This window comes from Bos mutus, chromosome 17 (genome assembly GCF_027580195.1).
Source record: "Bos mutus isolate GX-2022 chromosome 17, NWIPB_WYAK_1.1, whole genome shotgun sequence".
Classification (NCBI taxonomy): domain Eukaryota; kingdom Metazoa; phylum Chordata; class Mammalia; order Artiodactyla; family Bovidae; genus Bos; species Bos mutus.
The window spans coordinates 24,286,899-24,307,707 of NC_091633.1; the positions used below are offsets into that span (position 1 = coordinate 24,286,899).

General features: G+C 45.2%; 1 protein-coding gene across 1 annotated transcript in view; it reads right to left on the bottom strand.

Annotated features, from left to right (window-relative positions):
• The window catches only part of SLC15A4 (solute carrier family 15 member 4), a 29,245-nt gene extending 27,221 nt beyond the window's left edge, over window positions 1-2,024 (bottom strand). The window contains 1 exon segment of the mRNA XM_005904066.2: window positions 1,415-2,024. Coding sequence (XP_005904128.2) covers window positions 1,415-1,939 — 525 coding nt within the window. The 5' untranslated portion in view covers window positions 1,940-2,024.
• Window positions 2,025-20,809: the final 18,785 nt, after the last annotated feature.

Here is a 20,809-nt window from a genome sequence, read left to right on the forward strand (position 1 = left end):
GGCACAGTAACAACAGAGGCGTCCTATGAACTGGCAAAGTACTCAGCACAGGGCCTGATGCACAGTAGGCCCTCTGTAAATACTGGAAATCACATGGCTACTTGGCCCAGAAACCTAGGAGTTGCCTTCTCTGTTGCATAAGATCAGCCAGCAATTCTGGCGCCCTCTCTGCATGCAATGCAGGAGACCTGGGTTCAATCCCTGGGTCGGGAAGATTTCCTGGGAAGGGAATGGCTACCCGCCCCAGTATTCTTGCCTGGAGAATCCCATGGACAGAAGAAGCCAGGCGGGCTACAGCCCATTGGGGGGGGAGGGGGGGGCGGCGGGTCGCAAAAGAGTCACACACAACTTAGCTACTAACCAACAACCACCACCTTCGTAACATCCTAAATCCACCACTTCATCCCTTGTCCATTGCCCTCGTCCTAATGCAAATCTCTAATTTCTCACCTGGCCAGTGCAATAGACTCCTACCTAATCTACCTGGTGTCAGCACCTTCCATACAACTGAAGCTCTATACCAGACTGCAAACTTTTTCTGTGAAGGGGCAGGGTGTAAACAGCTTACATTTTAACATTCAGTCTGTCATCACAACTACTTGATTCTGCTATCCTATTGTGAAAGCAGTCCCAGCATGGCTGATAGGTGACCAGGTAGGTGCAGGTCTGTGGTCCAATAAAACTTTATTTATGGAGGCTAAAATGTGAGTTTCCTGTCAGTTTCATTTGTCTCAAACACACACACACACAAACTTTCTTTTTTCAAAGAAAAAAGAAAAAAAAAAGCACCTAAGAATCATTCTTATTCTTAAGTTGCGGGCTCTCCAAAAACAGGAAGTAGACCAGATTTGGCTGGCAGGCCACAGCTGCCAGGCCCCTGCCCTACAGAGACTGAATATTTTTGAAACGTAAATCAGATCACATTACCCTCGGCTCAAACCCCATAAAAGGCTTCCTACTGTATTCAAGACAAACCTCAAACTCTTTACAAAGCGTCACATCACGAAGCCCCTACCTGCCACCTCTGCTCCCATTTCTTTTCTGTTTGAGACATACTTGTCGACAACCTCCTGTAAGTTTAAGGCGTACAATACGTGTACGTGTTGTAGGTGTTGTACACAATACGTGTTCTGATGTGTTCCGTGCTGCAACAACAAGCCACTGCAGCTGCTATGACAACCAGAGCAACCCTCTATTCTGGCCCCAGGGCCTTTGCACTTGCGGATGCCTAGTACCGAAACGCCTCTGTCCCCGCCCCCGGGAATCAACTCCAAAGGCCCCTTTGTTGGAAGGTGGCCCCCCGAGTTTGCAGCTCCGCTCGCTAGCGTCCACCGCAGGCAGCCCGGGTGATAACCTGGATTACCGGGTCCGCAGCCAATCCCGCCCCCTCGCCTCGCACCTGCGGACCCCTCACCTGGTCTGCGCCAAAGGGCGTGATGTTGGCCTTGACAGCGCCCACGCCCAGGCCCACTAGCGCGAGCGCGGAAAGCACTGCGGGAGCGCAGTAGCGAGTGGGTGTGTCGGTACACGGCGGCGCCGAGCAATTGCGGACGTTCGTAGGGCCGGGGGCCCCGCAGAGCGCCGAGCGCGTGGCGGGCGCGGCCAGCAGCGGGAAGGCCAGCATGCCGAGCAAGTAGAGAGCCAGGCTGAGCAGGATGGCGCGCGCCCGGCCGAGCCGCGCATCGGCCAGCCAGCCCCCGAACGGCGACACCAAGTAGGTGAGGCCCATGAAGAGCAGCAGCGCCTGGCTGGCCTCCGCGCCCTCCCAGCCGAACGCCGTGCCGTTGAGGAACAGCACCAGGTTGGCCGTGACGCCGTAGAAGGCGGCGCGCTCCAGCAGCTCCGTCAGCAGCACGGCCGCGCACGCCGCGCGCCGGCCCGCGAACGCCGTCCGCCGCGCGCCCAGCAGCGGCGCCCTCTCATCGCCAGCGCCCTCCATGCGCCCACTCGCGCGCCGCCCCCCGGGCCGCTCTGCCGGCTTCTGCCCGGCTCTGCCACCGCCGTCCCCGCCGCCCTTCTCGCGAGACTTGTCCCGCCAGCCTCTTCGGCCCGCCCCACGAGCGTCCCCATAGGGCGAGCCTGCCGCGAATGCCGCTTGGACTTCCGGTCGCGCCCCGGAAGTCTGCCCGGGAGGTGGCCCGGCTTCCGCCAGCTGTTGTGCGAGAGGGCGGGGGCGTGACTATAGAGAGGGTTTTAAAAGTAAAAATCAGAGTCTCGCGCTCGCAGGTTCCCAGATTTCTTGCAGTGATCTCAGCCTTTCCTTGCCCTCCAGGCAGTGTACTCAGGCTGGCCCCGCACTCGCGCCGGCTTCCCGGCCCTGGAATGTTGTCTATCTTGTCTCTGTTGACTCTGGGAGCAGATAGTTCTTTTGGCGGTTTGTCCTGTGCGTTGTAGGATGAGTAATGGCATCCCTGGCCTCTAGTCTCCATTAAATGCCCATTCCACTCTGTTCCCCAGTTGTGACAATCAAAGCTGTCTCCAGATGTTCCCAAATGAACCCTGAGTGCAAAGTAGTCGGCACTGAGAGCCATTGCTTTAGAACAAGCTCAGAGCCGATTTCCTTGTCACATGGCTGGCTTTCTGTTTTCCTTCAGCCCTCAACTGGAGTGGTGACTCCTTGTAAACATTTCTTGACCAGTCCATCTAAAGTGGATTCCACGCCCATCCCATTAACCTGTTTTAGCTTCCACATACTCTCCGCCACGTTTTTATGCTTATTCCTCTGTCCCCAGCTTGTACGTGGCCCCCACAGTTATGAACTCTATGGCGGCAGGGTTCTTGTGTGTCTTTTTCGTCACCGTGCTTCACCCCCGCCCCCCATCCTCCCCACCCCACCGCCGGGCACCTATGTGAGACACTGTCACAGTGCCACGGGTACCGCGTGGTGGAACTGAAGAGTGTCCTGCAGAAACAGTCCTCAGCATGCTTCAGAAACTGGGAAAAGGGGCTATAATGATTCAGTTCGAGCAAGACCACATCCTCTTCTTCCTCCATCCTTAACTCCAGCGGCTGCTACTGCTGCTGCTGCTAAGTCGCTTCAGTCCTGTGACCCATGGACGGCAGCCCACCAGGCTCCCCCATCTCTGGGACTCTCCAGGCAAGAACACTGGAGTGGGTTGCCACTTCCTTCTCCAATGCATGAAAGTGAAAAGTGAAAGTGAAGCCGCTCAGTCCTGTCTGACTCTTAGTGACCCCATGGACTGCAGCCTACCAGGCTCCTCCCATGGGATTTTAAATTGTGGGCTTGCCGGTAGGTCATCTGGGTAAGTAGTCCTTCCTAAAAGGCTTGAAGCAGCATGTATTAACTTTTTTATTTTTCAAAATGTCTGACATCTTGACTGTAGCAGAGCAAGGTGCTGGCATACAGCAGGCAGTAGATAAATATTTAATAAATATTTAATGAGAGATAACTGAATGCCAACATAGGACTTTTCCCACCATATCCATTAGTGCTAATCATTTTAAGCTGTCAGCTCCAATGTCCCTTTCCTGATCTTCCCAGATTTGAACAGATCCCCCTTTTATATGTCATTAGAAGACAGGATACAATTTTCTTACACACCACCCATTATAATTTATGCTTATTTGTTTTGTGAAGATGTTTAGTAGCTGTCCTTAAAGCTCAGAGTGCTAAGATTTTGTTTTTTTCTGGTACTGTATTCCTAGAATCTAGGACAGTACCTGCCAGTGATAGATATGTATGGAATTAAATGAATAAATGAATGACTATTTGTTGAATTGTAAATGGTGTTGGAAGAACTTGTTATGTTCACCTATTATTTTTCTTTTTTTTTTGAGACTCTTGTGATGTTCTGCAGCATATATTAGTATCCAAATTTTGCTAGTGGAAAAAGCAACCCCCTCAGGATTCCTGTCCCGAATCCTACATCTAGTAGGCATTAGAGTTTAGACTTGAGTAAAAGGCTCCAAAACTAATTCCTAGTCCAGTGCTTCTTCCATACTCCAGCTGGTAGATAAGTCAAAAACTATGAGTCTCTTTTTTAAAGACTGACAGCATGATACACTCAGACAAAGCACAGAATAATATTTGCATTAAACATGGAATGAAAATAAAGCTCTTCAAGTGGAATCACATGGTTACTTAGTTTTGGAGCTCTGCCCAAAACAGATGTGCCATTTTGAAGGACAGCAAACTAACCCAATTAGATTGTCTCATTTAAGAAGGATAAAGCCAGGCAAAAAGGGGGACAGTGGGGTGGGGGGGGGGGAGAGGAAGGCAGTTACAGGACTCAGGATGTGCACCTAGGACTGGTAAGCACTTGTACCTGGTTCTCGGGAGGTGTGCCGTGCACCCCAATCTCTGTACCCAGGGGCTGCAAAATATATTCAGCGGGCAGGAATGTTTTCCTTTGATTGTGGTTTTTAAAAGAAGTGAGTCAAAACCACATAATGTAAGATTCAGTTTCTGTGAAATGTCCAAAATAGGCAAGCCTATAGGGACAGAATTTAAGCTAGTGTGTGATACCCAGGTGCTGGGGGGACGGAAAGATTGAGCGATGACGGCTAAAGCCTGTGCATTTCATTTTGTGGTAGTGAAGTATTCTGAAATCATGATAATAGTTGCACAACTCTGTGAATATACTAAAAACCATTGAATTGTACATGTTAAATGAATGAACCGTATGGTATGTGAATTGCATTTCAGTACAGCCATTGCCCAGAAAAGTGAGCCAATAGCTAAACACTGGGAGGTTTCACATGTAAAGTTAGATGCCCTGCTGCTCTTGAAAAAACAGGCGGAAGCCCTGGCAATACTGGGACTTGTGGCTGCCTGTGACATGAGTGACCACTCCCCCAAGCCCCTACTTGAGCTACGATGCTGGTATCTGTGTCTTTACATATTCTTTGCAGGCCACAGTGCCAGAGGGCTGTCTGTGACCTGCCCTTGGTGAAGGAACTGTGGCAGAAGTGTCCTTGAGTAGGTCTCAGGGTAAACGTTGAGAAGTTCTGGCAGCTTCCACTTTTGTGCCTTGGGAGTCCTGGACCAAGCTACCTTGCTGGAGAGACCATGTGTTGGGAAAGATTCTGCAACTCCATGGAGAAGGGGTCCCAGCACTCCAGCCTTCCAGCAGGCCTTCCCGTTCAAAGAAGACACATAAGTAACCCCCAGAAACAGCAACAGGAAAAACTGCCCCACTGAACCTCCAACCAGATCACAGAAAAATGAACAGATTGAACAGTTGTTATTATTTATTTTTTTAATCTTTTTTGTCTGTGTGGCATGGGAGATCTTAGTTCCTCAGCCAGGGATTGAACCAGCAGTTCCCAACATGGAAGTCTTAACCACTGGACAACCAGAAAGTGAAAGTCAGTCGTGTCCAACTCTATACAGTCCACGGAATTCTCCAAGCCAAAATACTGGAGCCTTTCCCTTCTCCACGGGAATCTTCCCAACCCAGGGGTCGAACCCAGGTCTCCCACATTTCAGGCAAATTCTTTACCAGCTGAAGCCCAAGAATACTATAGTGGGTAGCCTATCCCTTCTTCTGCGGATCTTCCCAATCCAGGAATCAAACCGAGGTCTCCTGCATTGAAGGTGGATTCTTTACCAACTGAGCTATGAGGGAAATCTGGACCACCAGGGAGGTCCCTAAATAGCTGTTACTTTAAACCACTAAGTTCTGCGGAGGTTTGTTAGGCAGCATGAGAAAATGAAAATATGCCTGCATTCTCCCATAGCCACCATCTGTGACTCCAGGTAACCACCCAACCTTTAGATGGAGCACACACTGTCTAGCTCACACATGTCATCCCAACTCTCTGTTGTCTTATTTTTTTTCACAGTAGAGAAATTATTCCCCATATCTACACTGACTGCTGTCCAACTAAAATTAGTTCAAATTGAATAAAATGAAAAATTCTGTTTTCCGATCACACCAGCCACATTTCAGGTGCACAGTGGCCCCAAGTGATGGGTGGCTGCCATTGTGCACAGCACAGTCCAGATCACTCCACAGCTACAGGAAGTTCTACTGCTGTATATGAATGTGCAACAGGCATGGTTGATTACTTGTTACCAATGTCCACACCCTCTTCCTCCTTCCAAACAATCCTGACCCCACCCTGCTCTTCTTCAACTACCCATGTAGTTCAAGAGAAACTAACTTGTTTGTTTCTGGATCTGACTAGTCCATACCAGTGCTAAATCTCTGATGCTTCTTCCTTTTTTAATTTATTTTTTATTACTTATTTTTTGTTTTCACTGTATGGCATGTGGGATCTTAGTTCCCCAACCAGGGATCGAACCAGTGGCCCCTGCATTAGGAGCACAGAGTCTTAACCACTGGGCCACCAGGGAAGTCCTTCTGATGCTTCACCACTTTCAGAAAACTAGACTGTAGCCATTCAGGATGTGAATTTCCACCAGGGCCCAGGAGAAGACAAGTGACATAGATGGGCCCAGTCAGGCTAAAGGAAAGGACTCTTACTCAATGACTGCAAGAGAAATACACAATGGCACCCCACTCCAGTACTGTTGCCCAGAAAATCCCGTGGATTGAGGAGCCTGGTAGGCTGCAGTCCATGGGGTCGCTAAGAGTCAGACACGACTGAGTGACTTCACTTTCACTTTCCACTTTCATGCATTGGAGAAGGAAATGGCAACCCACTCCAGTGTTCTTGCCTGGAGAATCCCATGGACGGAGAAGCCTGGTGGGCTTCAGTCCATGGGGTCATACACAGTCGGACACGACTGAAGCGACTTAGCAGCAGCAGCATCAGACAGGGCGTGAATGAGAATGCCCATAGACCTAGTTGCCAGGGACGGCTGTTTCACAATCATGTGACAAATCAGTGTAGGATGAAGCCAGCTTTGTGGATGGCACAGTGATGAATCAGGGAGATGTCACATAACAAAAGAAACAAAAGATAGTAAATCTGACGTTGTTTAAGCCACGGTGCTGGACTTTATGTTAGTATGACCCAAAACCACCTGTTGTGATTTGATCAGAACATGGGAAAACTGGGATTTCCCTGGTGATTCAGTGGCTAAGACTGTGCTCCCAATGCAGGGTGCCTGGATTCTATCCCTGCTCAAGGAAGTAGACCCTCACATGCTGCAACTAGGAGTCTGTATGCCACAGCTAAAGATCCTGCACACTGCCACGAAGACCCTGTAGCCAAAGAAATAAATAGATTCACGCTGGTGTAAAGCAGAAACTAATACAGCATTGTAAAGCAATTGTGCTCCAATTAAAGTAATAATAATTTTTAAAATAGGAAAATAAAAAATAGAATAAGGGAAAGCAGCCTGATTTCCTACCCCTTCCCCCCAACACATGGTCCAATTTGCTGTTAGAGTTTTCCACCTGGTTCTTGTAATCAGTGACTTTGAAGACTGCATACTAAGCCCACAATGATTATATAGCTAAAGGGTTGCTATACATTGACTCTCACCTCTTTGTTGGGTATGTATATGATCCATGCCCTCTTCCTGAAAATAATTGTAAAAGTCTCTCCCCTGCACCTAAAACAAATAAATATGTAAAGGCCCAAACTCATGCAGCAAGTGTCCAGGGATAGGTGACATCATCTTATTATTAAGTTCTCTGGGCAGCTTCTCCCCCTCCAGGGCCCCCTAGGAAAGAGGATCTTACTGCAAGGACGCTTGTGGTATAGATTGATTTTGGAAATGCCCTGTTTGCTCAAAACACAAATGCCCTGTTTTCTCCACCACCACCCTGCCCCCTGTGCCTTGCTTAATGCAGAGCTCAGAGAAGATGCTCTCGGAAGGGAGGTGTTCAGAAACCACCAGAGGCTGAGGACATTTCAGGGGCTGCCCAATCTCTCTGACTCTTTTTCATGTCATTTCTTCTTCTTGTTTCACATTTGTGCAGCTCACCCCTTGCGACCAGACAGTGGCATGTACTTACTCAGTTTCAGCTTCCTCAAAGTGCTGGTTTACAAATAGTCATCATGGACTTTCTGCATGTCCGTACATCACTCATTTGTTCAACAGACTGCCGAGCACCTTGCCTGCATGTCACAACAGCTCAGCGTCGGCACCCACGGCCGATCCTTCTGCTTTTCTGGTTTCCCAGTTCCCTACAGAGGAACTCAGGCACAGCTCATCTTTTGTGCATCATTAGCTTTATTAGACTCACAGGTCATGTCATTGGTCTTCCAACACTCCATGGAGAGCTGTCAGAAGTTCTCTTTATTACAGGGAATCCCTATTGCAACAGTTTTATCTGGATGCAGATAGTCTAGGTAGAAGCAGAAAACAGGACTGAAAACAGAGTCAACCAACAGAGCGGAATAAAGTCTTATTTTCTGAAGTCCAAACCAAAGCTACCCTAACCTGCCTCGGTGGGAATTAATTCAGCTCTCAGAATGACCTGTATTTTATTTTTGCAGAGGATGTGAGAGTGTGTGACCAGGAAGATGGGTTTTGATTTGACTTTTTTGAAACACTTGCTATGTTGGACCTTTGGAGTAGCAACCTCTGTTTCTTGGGTTCTTTCCCTCCTGGCTTGTAAAAACCTGTGGGACATCTGCAAAAGTCAGACATTCACCAATAGAAAGGGGGAGGTAGAAGAGGGAGTGAGAGAGTAAGTGAAAGAAAATGAACTTCTGTTTCCTCCTATTTGAAGAAGTAACAGATGTGAACACATAACAGATGTGGACCATGCCTAACCATTCTCTTTGCACTCCCACTTTAAGAAGTTCCTTATAAATATCTTATGTTTCAGTTGTAAAATAATTGTTAGTTATAAGTGTATTTATTTTTTAAATTAGGCCTTACAGGAAAGATAAACGGACATGAATCCAAAGGACAAAAATTGAAGCACATATTAATACATAAAGTAACTCAGCATGTGAAAATTAAAGGCATTTCCAATCCATGGGGAAAATAATAGATTATTCAGTAAATTTTGTTGGCAGAGACTACACATGTGTGGGAAATAGGCTTCACATATTGTACTGACATAAATTCCAGATAGACAAAATAGTATCATGGACAAATTGAAAAGATAAAAGCGTTAAGAGAAAATATGGGCAAATATAAAATCTCAGGGTGGGCAAAGCTTTTCTAAGCCTAATGCTAAAACCATAAAGGAAAATTTAATTGATTTGACTCCATAAAGATTTGAAACCTACTTGTAGAAAAAAAAATTGCAGTTGACAGCAAACAAACGAAAAAATATTTTGAAATACATATGACAAAGTTATTGTCCTATTATACAGAGTTCTTTGGAATCCTATGAAATGTATTGAATAAGCATCCAATAAATAAAACTGGCAAAGTGAATGTCCAGGCATTACTGAAGACAGCTGTCCTTTGGGCTTCACCAGCCTCTGTTCCTGCTCTGGCAACAGCCCCTGGATTTTCTAGGGTCATCCATACCCCCTGTGGTTCCAGTAGGACTGGCTGAGAGTGATCAGAAGTGGTCATGTGACCTATGCCCATCCAATCAACAGTAGTTCATCTGTTGTGCTACAGTGATTGGATCAAAGATAGACATGTGACCCAAGTTAGTTTAATCAGAGCTAACCCCATGACTTATTCTGGAGTAACCAGGAAGAAACATTCCTTTTTCTCCTGGATTTGGAATTTTAAGGATATAAGCCTGGAGTTGCTGGGGACCATCTCATGAAACCTAAGGATGAAGCAACCCAGAAGAAGGCTGAAATGAAGAGAGAAAGCCCTTGTTTCAAAGTGGCATATTCTAGGTCTTAGTTCTGACCCTGACTCCCCCCGCCCCCCGCCATCCCCCTGGCCCTGGACATTTCAATTTTGAGTCCATAAATTCTCATTTTGATTAAGCAAGTGTGACTTTCTTTATTTGCAGTTGAAAAAGTCCCAGTTAATACAAGCAATACATACACAGAGAGAAAAGCAAAAATGCCAATGCCCTTCATGGAAAAAAAAAAATCACGTTTCATCAATACTTAAAAAATGCAAAAAGAGAGAACGTTTCATCACTCAAACAGAAAAATACCCAGTATTGGCAAAGTTTGGGGAGATGAGTGTGCTTGTCAATGACCATACAAAGTCAAATTGCACAACTTTTCTGGACGACAATTAGTCATTTGTATCAAAATCACATTTGCCTATGCTTGGAATGTGCAATTACATTTCTAGGAACATAAGAATGTGGCAGAGACTTAGCTATAAAATGCTCATTGCAATGTTGCTTAAAATAACAAAAAGATTAGAAACAGCAAAGATTTACAATTCAGTTGCTCAGTTCTGTCCAACTCTTTGCCACCCATGGATTGCAGCACACAAGGCTTCCTTGTCCATCACCAACTCCTGGAGTTTACTCAAACTAATGTCCATGGAGTCAGTGATGCCATCCAACCATCTAATCCTCTGTCATCCCCTTTTCCTCCTGCCATCAGTCTTTCCCAGCATCAGGGTCTTTTCAAATGAGTCAGCTCTTCCTATCAGGTGGCCAAAGTATTGGAGCTTCAGCTTCAGCATCAGTCCTTCCAATGAATATTCAGGACTGATTGCCTTTAGGATGGACTGGTTGGTTCTTCTTGCAGTCCAAGAGACTCTCAAGAGTCTTCTCCAACACCACAGTTCAAAAACATCAATTCTTCAGTTCTCAGCTTTCTTTATAGTCCAGCTGAGAGGGTAACAGGCAGGAAGGTCAGGGGTCTCCAAACGGAGGTAATAGGCTGAAAGTGTCAGACATTTTTATCTCTTAAGTGGCAGGAGGAAACAAACTAGTAATTTTTTTCCCTTCTCTATACAAATTTAAAAGGTTTCTCTTAAAATACTGTGTTGCCATAATGACACCTGGTTTCACCTGAAGTTAACTATTCTCAAACCTTGAGTTAACCAATGCATTTTTTTTTTATGGAAATGTTTGTCTTAAGCTATGTTAATGTACTATGCATTTACCCCAAACTCTGTCTTCAAGTCAGTTCCACCTAATGGCTCAGAACCTACTTGGCAAACCAGTATGTTATACTCAGATATTGTTCCCCTAATCTATGTAAATGAAACTATTTGTATGGTAATCTGCCCTTCTACAAGATTCAAGTCAGTTGTTTTATGGCCCGGGATGAATCATCTGGTGCCAAGATTATCCCAAAATGCATCTTATGGATGAGGGGCCTAGTGCCATTCTGAGTTTTAAGACATTCCTTCTTTCGTCAACAGACTGCTCTGATGGCACCCCACTCCAGTACTCTTGCCTGGAAAATCCCATGGATGGAGGAGCCTGGTGGGCTGCAGTCCATGGGGTCGCAAAGAGTCGGACATGACTGAGCGACTTCACTTTCACTTTTCACTTTCATGCATTGGAGAAGGAAATGGCAACCCACTCCAGTGTTCTTGCCTGGAGAATCCCAGGGACGGGGGAGCCTAGTAGGCTGCTGTCTATGGGGTCGCACGGAGTCGGATACGACTGAAGCGACTTAGCAGCCGCAGCAACAGTGACTACATAACATCCAGCTGAAGACTAGCAGTGGGGTACTCTTTCTGCCCCCCTTCTGATGCCTATGTTAGAAGCTTTCTCTATCTCCTTTATACTTTAATAAAACTTTATTACACAAAAGCTCTGAGCAATCAAGCCTCGTCTCTGGCCCTGGATTGATTTCTTCTCCTCCGGAGGCCAAGAATCCTGGCGTCTTTTTGTTCAGCAACAACCTTTCATTTGGAGGCTCATCCAGGATCCTTCAGGACAAGATAAGGATGCTTGGAGCTCTAGTTCTTTGTTCTCCTAGCGAACACATTTTCTGCTGTGCTTTACTAACTCTACGGTGTGCTTGTGTGAATGAATGAAATGCCCTGAGTGAAGCAAGTGCAGAGCCCTGCTCTGTGGTTCTGTGGTGATCTCATATGGCTTATGGCAGAAACCTGTCAGGGGTTTATACCGACCTGCCAATGCCAAAAGGCACCCAACGTCTCCTTTGGGGACAGACCACAAATGGGCAAAGTGTGTGGACCAAACTCTCCTTTCTCTGTCATACTTTTTGGTCTCTTTGACCATTTCATAACTCCTTGGGAATTAGAAGTACTAACCTAATCTATCAGATCATAGACTTTCAAGGGACTTGTGATCTATGCTATTAATTACTGTGTACTCTTACTTAGGTCCCAAACTTGAATTGGTAGTCAGGAAGCACCTAGCCTCACTAGGAATCAAAAGTATGGAAGCTAGATGGAGCTCTAGCTCCAAGAGCATCTCTGAGGTTAAAAGGTTACTCAGATTGGAACTGCATTGGGTTTTTTCCTTTGGTAACGCTGGCTCTTAGTGGACCAGAGGAGGCTCCTATACTGGTGTGGTGACGCTTGGAAGGAACATCTCAGTTTTATGTTAGTATCAGTCTTCTTGTGGTAAGGAATATATTCAGGGTTGTGCACAGGCACTCAGGTGACGAATGTTTCCCCCAGTGGTCTTAGCTTGGGAGGCATTCCAGAAGGTTACTCTGATTGCACCGTGGGTGGCATCAGAGACAAGCAAAGTTTTAATGGTGAAGAGCTGGACGTCAATCAGGGATGCCATCAGGTCTACCCCTGGTGCATCCCCACCCTGTCTCAGTGGTAGAACCCGGAGAGACGAGTATGACGCCTGTAAAGTCTGTCTACACCCCCATCTAGAGCAGGGAGGAACACCTCTGGTAGAAAGATGACTCTGGTCGCTTTTTTTTCTCTCTTACAGATGGGAGCTAACAATTCCAGCCTCACTCCTTTGAACTGTATCCTGGAAAACTGGAATAGATTTGATCCCCAGGGCTTAAAGAAGACACACCTGGTCTTCCTACGTGATACTGCATGGCTGCGATACACACTGGAGGATGGAGAACGGTGGCTGGTTGGAGGGTCTCTTAAGTATAATACTGTTTTACCATTAAACCAGTTCTGTAGAAAACAAGGAAGATGGGATCAGAGTCATTTTGTCAGATGTATTCTTGAAGGACTCAGGCAGGCGCATTCTAAGCCTTTGCTGCTGCTGCTGCTAAGTCGCTTCAGTTGTGTCCGACTCTCTGCGACTCCATAGACAGCAGCCCACCAGGCTCCCCTGTCTCTGGGATTCTCCAGGCAAGAACACTGAAGTGGGTTGCCATTTCCTTCTCCAATGCATGAAAGTGAAAAGTGAAAGTGAAGTCGCTCAGTCCTGTCCGATTCTTCAAGACTCCATGGACTGTAGCCTACCAGGCTCCTCCATCCATGGGATTTTCCAGGCAAGAGTACTGGAGTGGGGTGCCATTGCCTTCTCCGCTATGGAAAATTGGCAAACATAAAACAGGAGGAGAAGGAAGCTCCTGGTAAATTCCTAGATAGATTGAGAGAAGCCCTTTGCAGGTTCACTGAGATTGATCCCGAAAGTGCAGAGGGAAAAGTGATCTTAAAAGATAGATTTCTCACTCAGTCGGCTCCAGATATCTGCCGTAAGTTATTAAAATGGGTGTATGGACCAAATCAGTCTTTAGATAATCTGTTACAACTGGCTCAGACAGTGTATTATGGTAGGAAATATGAGGAAAAGAAAGAAAGGCAGAGAAAGACAAAGGAACAGGCGGAAGCCTTCGCAATGGCTATGAAAACCGTTCTTAAACAGCCCGAGAAAAAATGCCCAGAGGGAGCCAGGTGAAAAGGGATGGGCTTGCTATTACTGTGGAAAGGAGGGGCACCTTAAGTGGAATTGCCCTCAGGCATGTAAGCCGCCCCCAGCTCCATGTCCAGTCTGCAAAGGACCACACTGGAAGAGAGACTGGCCCCAGAGGCGTCAGTCTCCAGGGTCAGACTCTCGGGACAATCAGGACTGAAGGTACCTGGGGGTCCCCACACAAGCTCCCGTCCTAATTACACCTGTGGAACCCCAGGTATTAATAACTGTGGGGGGCTAATCCGTCTATTTCCTTTTAGATACTGGGACAACTTACTCTGTGCTTATTGAAGCCCTTGGACCACTTTCTTCCTGATCCGCTTCTGTAATGGGACTGTCTGGATGAGCCAAAAGGTATTATTTCAATTATTCTTTATGGTGTAACTGGGATTCTGTGCTATTTTCACACAAGTTTCTGATCGTGCCAGAATCTCCCTTATCCCTTTTGGGGAGGGATATACTGAGCAAGGTCCATGCCTCTGTTTTCATGAATACGGAGCCCTCACTTTCTCTCCCTTTCTCTCCCTGAACAAAACGTAAATCCTAGAGTATGGGCTGTTGGAAAATCTGTGGGTTGAGCACAAAATTCTATTCCTGTAGTTGTCAAGCTCAACGACCCACACTTATTTCCACATAAGAAGCAGTATCCACTGAAACCTGAGGTTAAGGAAGGGTTAAAACCCATCATCAAAAATTTAAAGGAGCAGGGACTATTAGTTCCCTGTAACAGTCCATGCAACACTCCTATTTTGGGTATAAAGGAACAAGCATCTTTTAACTTCATGGCTGCAGTCACCATCTGCAGTGATTTTGAAGCCCCCCCCAAAAAGTCTTTCACTGTTTCCATTGTTTCCCTGTCTATTTGCCATGAAGTGATGGGACCAGATGCCATGATCTTAGTTTCCTGAATGTTGAATTTGAAGCCAACTTTTTCACTCTCCTCCTTCACTTTCATCAAGAGGCTCTTTAGTTCTTCTTCACTTTCTGCCATAAGGGTGGTGTCATCTGCATATCTGAGGTTATTGATATTTCTCCTGGCAATCTTGATTCCAGCTTGTGCTTGATCCAGCCCAGCGTTTCTCACGATGTACTCTGCATATAAGTTAAATAAGCAGGATGAAAATAGACAACCTTAACGTACTCCTGTCCCAATTTGGAGCCAGTGTGTTGTTCTATGTCCAGTTCTAACTGTTGCATCTTGACCTGCATACAGATTTCTTAGGAGGCAGGTCAGGTGGTCTGGTATTCCCATCTCCTGAAGAGTTTTCCACAGTTTGTTGTGATTCACACAGTCAAAGGCTTTGGCATAGTCAATAAAGTAGAAGTAGATGTTTTTCTGGAACTCTCTTGCTTTTTCAGATGATCCAGCGGATGTTGGCAATTTTATCTCTGGTTCCTCTGCCTTTTCTAAATCCAGCTTGAACATCTGGAAGTTCAGGGTTCACATACTATTGAAGCCTGGCTTGGAGAATTTTGAGTGTCACTTTGCTAGCATGTGAGATGACTGCAACTGTGTAGTAGTTTGAGCATTCTTTGGCATTGCCTTTCTTTGGGATTGGAGTGAAAACTGACCTTTTCCAGTCCTTTGGCCACTGTTGAGTTTTCCAGATTTGCTGGCATATTGAGTGCAGCACTTTCATAGCATCATCTTTTAGGATTTGAAATAGCTCGACTAGACTTCCATCACCTCCACTAGCTTTGTTCATAGTGATGCTTCCTAAGGCCCATTTGACTTTGCATTGCATGATGTCTGGCTCTAGATGAGTGATCACACCATCGTGGTTATCTGAGTCATGAAGATCTTTTTTGTATAGTTCTTCTGTGTACTCTTGCCACCTCTTCTTAATATCTTCTGCTTCTGTTAGGTCCATACCATTTCTGTCCTTTATTGAGCCCATCTTTGCATGAAATGTTCCCTTGGTATCTCTAATTTTCTTGAAGAGATCTCTAGTCTTTCCCATTCTATTGTTTTCCTCTGTTTCTTTGCATTGATCACTGAGGAAGGCTTTCTTATCTCTCCTTGCAATTCTTTGGAACTCTGCAATCAAATGGCTGTATCTTTCCTTTTCTCCTTTGCCTTTGGCTTCTTTTCTTTTCACAGTTTTTTGTAAGTCCTCCTCAGACAGCCATTTGGCCTTTTTGCATTTCTTTTCCTTGGGGATTGTCTTGATCCCTGCCTCTGTACAGTGTCAAGAACCTCTGTCCATAGTTCTTCAGACACTCTATCAGATCTAATCCCTTGAATCTATTTGTCACTTCCACTGTATAATTGTAAAGGATTTGATTTAGGTCATACCTGAACGGTCTCATGGTTTTCCCTACTTTCTTCAATTTAAGTCTGAATTTGGCAATAAGGAGTTCATGGTCTGAGCCACAGTCAGCTCCCAGTTTTTGCTGACTGTATAGAGCTTCTCCATCTTTGGCTGCAAAGAATATGGTCAGTCTGATTTGGGTATTGATCATCTGGTGATATCCATGTGTAGAGTCTTCTCCTGTGTTGTTGGAAGAGAGTGTTTGCTATGACCAGTGCATTCTCTTGGCAAACTCTGTTAGCCTTTGACTTACTTTGTTTTGTACTCCAAGGCTAAATTTGCCTGTTACTCCAGGTATCTTTTGACTTCCTACTTTTGCATTCCAGTCCCGTATAATGAAAAGGATATCTTTTTTGGGTGTTAGTTCTAGAAGGTCTTGTAGGTCTTCATAGAACTGTTCGACTTCAGCTTCTTCAGCCTTACTGGTCAGGGCATAGACTTGGATTACCGTGATATTGAATGGTTTGCCTTGGAAACGAACAGATCATTCTGTCGTTTTTGAGACTGTATCCGAGTACTGCATTTCGGACTCTTTTGTTGACTATGGTGGCTACTCCATTTCTTCTGATGAATTCTTGCCTACAGGAGTAGATACAATGATCATCTGAGTTAAATTCACCCATTCCAGTCCATTTTAGTTCACTGATTCCTAAAATGTCGATGTTCACTCCAGAAGGCATTGATTAAATGAATTACAGTGCATACATACTCTGTAATATTATGTAGTTATTCACACAAAAATATAGAAGTGGGTTCTAAGTATTGCTGATATGTTTTTGTATTACTTTCCTGTGAGTGAAAGTCACTCAGTCGTGTCTCAGTTCTCCAGGCCAGAATAGTGGAGTGGGTAGACTTTCCCTTCACCAGGGGATCTTCACAACCCAGGGATCAAACTCAGGTCTTCAGCATTGCAGGTGGATTCTTTACCAGCTGAACCACAAGGGAAGCTGCATAACACATGACCACAACCTTAGCTGCTCAAACAACACTGACCTATTATCTGGAGGCTTTGCAGTTCAGGAGGCTGGGTGGGGCTGACTGGGTTCTCAGCCCAAGGTCTCACCCAGCTGACATTAAGGTGTGGGGCAGCTGAGAGGTCACCTAGAGCTCCTGTACTAGTGGTTCATTCTAGTTTTTTGAGATGGTGGTGGGAGGCAGGGAGTAGGGGTATCCATTTCCTGCTGGCTGGCATCTGGGCGTTGCTCTCAGCCTCTACCTTCTAGTACTCCTTGTCATGGGACTTCGTTTATGCCCCAAGCCATCGTTAAAGAATCTCCCTGACAGCAAATCCTCTCTTCTACTTTGCATCTTTCCAACATCGGGAAATGCCCGGTCTCTTTAAAGAGACAGTTAGTGGGTTTGACTTAGCTTGCATAATCTCCCTATGGAGGGCAACTGATTAGTTTTGTTTGATTTTGTTTGTTTGGTTGGTTGGTTTTTTTTGTGGACCATAAGTCTTTATTAAATTTGTTACAATATTGCTTCTGTTTTGTGTTTTGGTTTTTCGGCTGCAAGGCATATGGGATAGCTCCCCAACCACAGGTCAAACCCACACCCACTGCATCGGAAGGCAAAGTCTTAACCGCTGGACCACCAGGGAAGTCCTATGGATGACTGCTTTGGGGATTTAATCACTTTTGCAAATTCTCTTATAGCTTCACCTGGATAAGTGTTTAAATTGGAAGAATGTAAAACAAGAGGTGGGAAATCTTGAGGTAGAATGTTGCCTATCATAATTGTCAAAAGAGCAGTTACCTCCCCACCCCCCACTCCCCCCCCAAAAAAAGTGTACAGTGTTTCTACCTTTTGTAGCAGTCACAAACACAAAACAGAATAAAAATCAGCCACAATAAAATAGTAACTCCAAAGCAGAGCTAGAAAAATCACAGTAAAAAATCCACACTCCCTGTGTTACTTTGGGAAGTTTCTATGCCTGTTTCCTCATCTGGAAAGTGGTGAGAACCATAGTCCTACCATCTAGGACTGGGGGAAGGTCCGGGAGTATGCTGAGTGTTTAGAACATTGCCAAGCTCAGGGTCTGCAACCACTGCTAGGATGATTAAATTTACCTGTTAAGTCTGGAAAAACCTGAAAAAGTATTAATCGCGCTGCTCTCAGAGACTGGGATGCTGTGAGATTTTATAAACCTGTTTATCTGTATGGCTATATAATAAAACTTGGTCATGTAATAAAAATAAGTTGACAACCTGAAAGAATAACTATGGGCCTCTGCAAGCAACAGGTTGTTACTGGAAGTAGTTGGAACACCTTCCTTTTAGTAAAGCTCCAGTGTACCCAGAATTGGACCTGTGTCTCTTGCATAATTAGAAATAGGAAGCCATATAGCTGTCAAACTCACTGTCTCCTTCAGCACTGATGAGAATCTTTAGGGTGAGCATCCTCCTGCTGAAAAGTTATGAAGAGAGTCTGCTCAGCCGTCAGAACAGCAGTGGGAATCAAAGGCCTGCTTTCTTGCCCAAAGCCAAAAGGGAAAAGCACTTAGTCCTGGTTGACTTCCTCCTGCTCATTAAAGAACACTAGAAGGAACTAGTTATTTTCAGACTAACAGCTTTTTTTTGTCACTTTCAAGTGCTGTCAGTGAAAGCCAGGAAAAGGAAACATAAGCGGCACACTTAAACCACAGTTCTACATGTATCTTTTTTTTTTTTTTAATGAAGATTTCTCACTTTCCTTCCCTCTCCATCTCTCTCTCTCATATACTCACACACACACACACACACACACACACACACACACACTCCATTTGTAGTTCTCAATACTAAGGAGAGGAATGAAGATGCAAAGATGGAAAACTCTGGGGACTTCCCTGGTTGTCCAGTGGTTAAGACTCCGCTCCTCCACTGCAGGCTGTGTGGGTTTGATTCCTGGTTGGAGAACTAAGATCCCACATGTCAGGGTGCAGCCAAGGGCATGGGGAGGGGGTGTGGGGTGGGGGGAGGAAACAAAAAAAGATGGAAAACTCTGATGGAAACAAAGAAGCAGAACCCCATTTATTAATGTCAAGAAGGGCGGGGGGAGGGGAGGTGGGGGGTGGGGAATGGGGGGAGAGATGTAAGTGTTGACTTTTTTTCTTTTTTTAAGTCACAGAGCCATTTTTAAAGCCAATATGCCCACAGTGCCCTCCCTTGAAAATGCTATCACTTTTATGCAGGGTAGATAATAAACTTTCATTTTCTCCCGCCCAGAGCTAGGAACTAGAGAAATAGTCTGAACAAACACTATGATCAAAAAAAAAAGAAAAACACACACACACACAAATTTTGCATTATGTATATTTTAAGACCCTTATGTTAGAAGCATCTGGAGAAAACTCCTACGAGACACCAAGTTCTACCTCCTCTCCGCCTCATAATTATTTCTACATTATTCAATAATAACACAGTTGTCTTCGTACCCTTTTATATTACCTACCTGGGAAAATCATAAAAGACTTCATCAAAATGAACTAATTAACTATGATACTGTTTATAGCTTTTCTCATTTTACAAATGGGTAAACGAAAGCCATGAAAGGATAAAGTAATGGTCCCCCAAAGATATGTCAGAATATCTTACCTCATGGAACAGGTGTATTCCAGGAAAACTGAATAAAAGTGAGTTTCAACCTAGCAAAGCCTACTGTGGCAGCACTGACTTTCACTAAAAAAATCAGAAATGCATTCTCAAGGGAATAAAATCTCACAACAGAGCAAATTCAGTGACTTTACTTAATTCAACAAGCATCTATTGATGTCTGTTGTCTGGTGCCAGACAAGCGAAGGTGAGCACTTCACCCTGATCACAAAACATAATGAGGTCAGTAGAGAAGAGACAGAGAGCACTAGGGGAGGGGAGGTAGAGAACAACCCCAGATGAGTCATTGGGAACCTTCATACATGCAGCCATCTGTGAAAAGGAGCCTCTGAAATGGATTAAATGGCAGTGGTGAAAAAGAAATTTTTGGTCACCCGAGGTCACCATTTTATTCAGGGTGGCAATATACCCAGCTAACAGACTGCATTTCCTAGCTGTCTGGGATGGACGATGTAGTCATGCACACAGTAAGATAAAGTCATAAAGGCTGTGTGAAATTCCAGGAGGAGCCCTTAAAATGAAATGCAGCATTATATCCTTCCTTCCTGCTGACCTGGAATGTGAATGTGATGGCTGGAGCTCCAGCAATCATATTACACCTAGAAACTATCTTAAGAATAAAGGCCAAACATTATGATGCTGGAGTAGAAAGAAAAAAGTCTCTGTCCTTGGTGACTATGGAGCCAAGATATAAACTTCAACTTCTTCTAACAACAGGAATACAGATTGAGCTCACAAAGAAATTGAAACGCACCTACAACCATTGTGGTAAACTGGGAAGCTCAGGTCCCATCTGTTAAACAAGGAGGCCACTTGACTGAGGGCTTAAATGCCCTGGTGCTTCCTTAACCACACCAAAAGACAAAAAGTGAAAGTGTTAGTGGCTTAGTTGTGTCCCACTCTTTGCAACTCCATGACTGTAGCCCACCAGGTTCTTCTGTCCATGGAATTCTCCAGGTAAGAATACTGAAGTGGGTAGCCAGCCATTCCTTTCTCCAGGAGATCTTCCCCACCCAGGGATGGAACCTGGGTATCCAGCACTGCAGGCAGATTCTTTCCATCTGAGCCAATCAAACCAAAACCTAAGCTGTAAATGCCTCAAGGTTATAGAACTGAAACCTAAGGATAACCAATCACAGAGAGCCAACTAAGCTTTCAGCAACAAGAGAAGACTCTACACATGGACATCACCAGATGGTCAATACCGAAATCAGATTGATTATATTCTTTGCAGCCAAAGATGGAGAAGCTCTATACAGTCAGCAAAAACAAGAGTGGGAGACTTAAATTGAAGAAAGTAGGGAAAACCACTAGACTA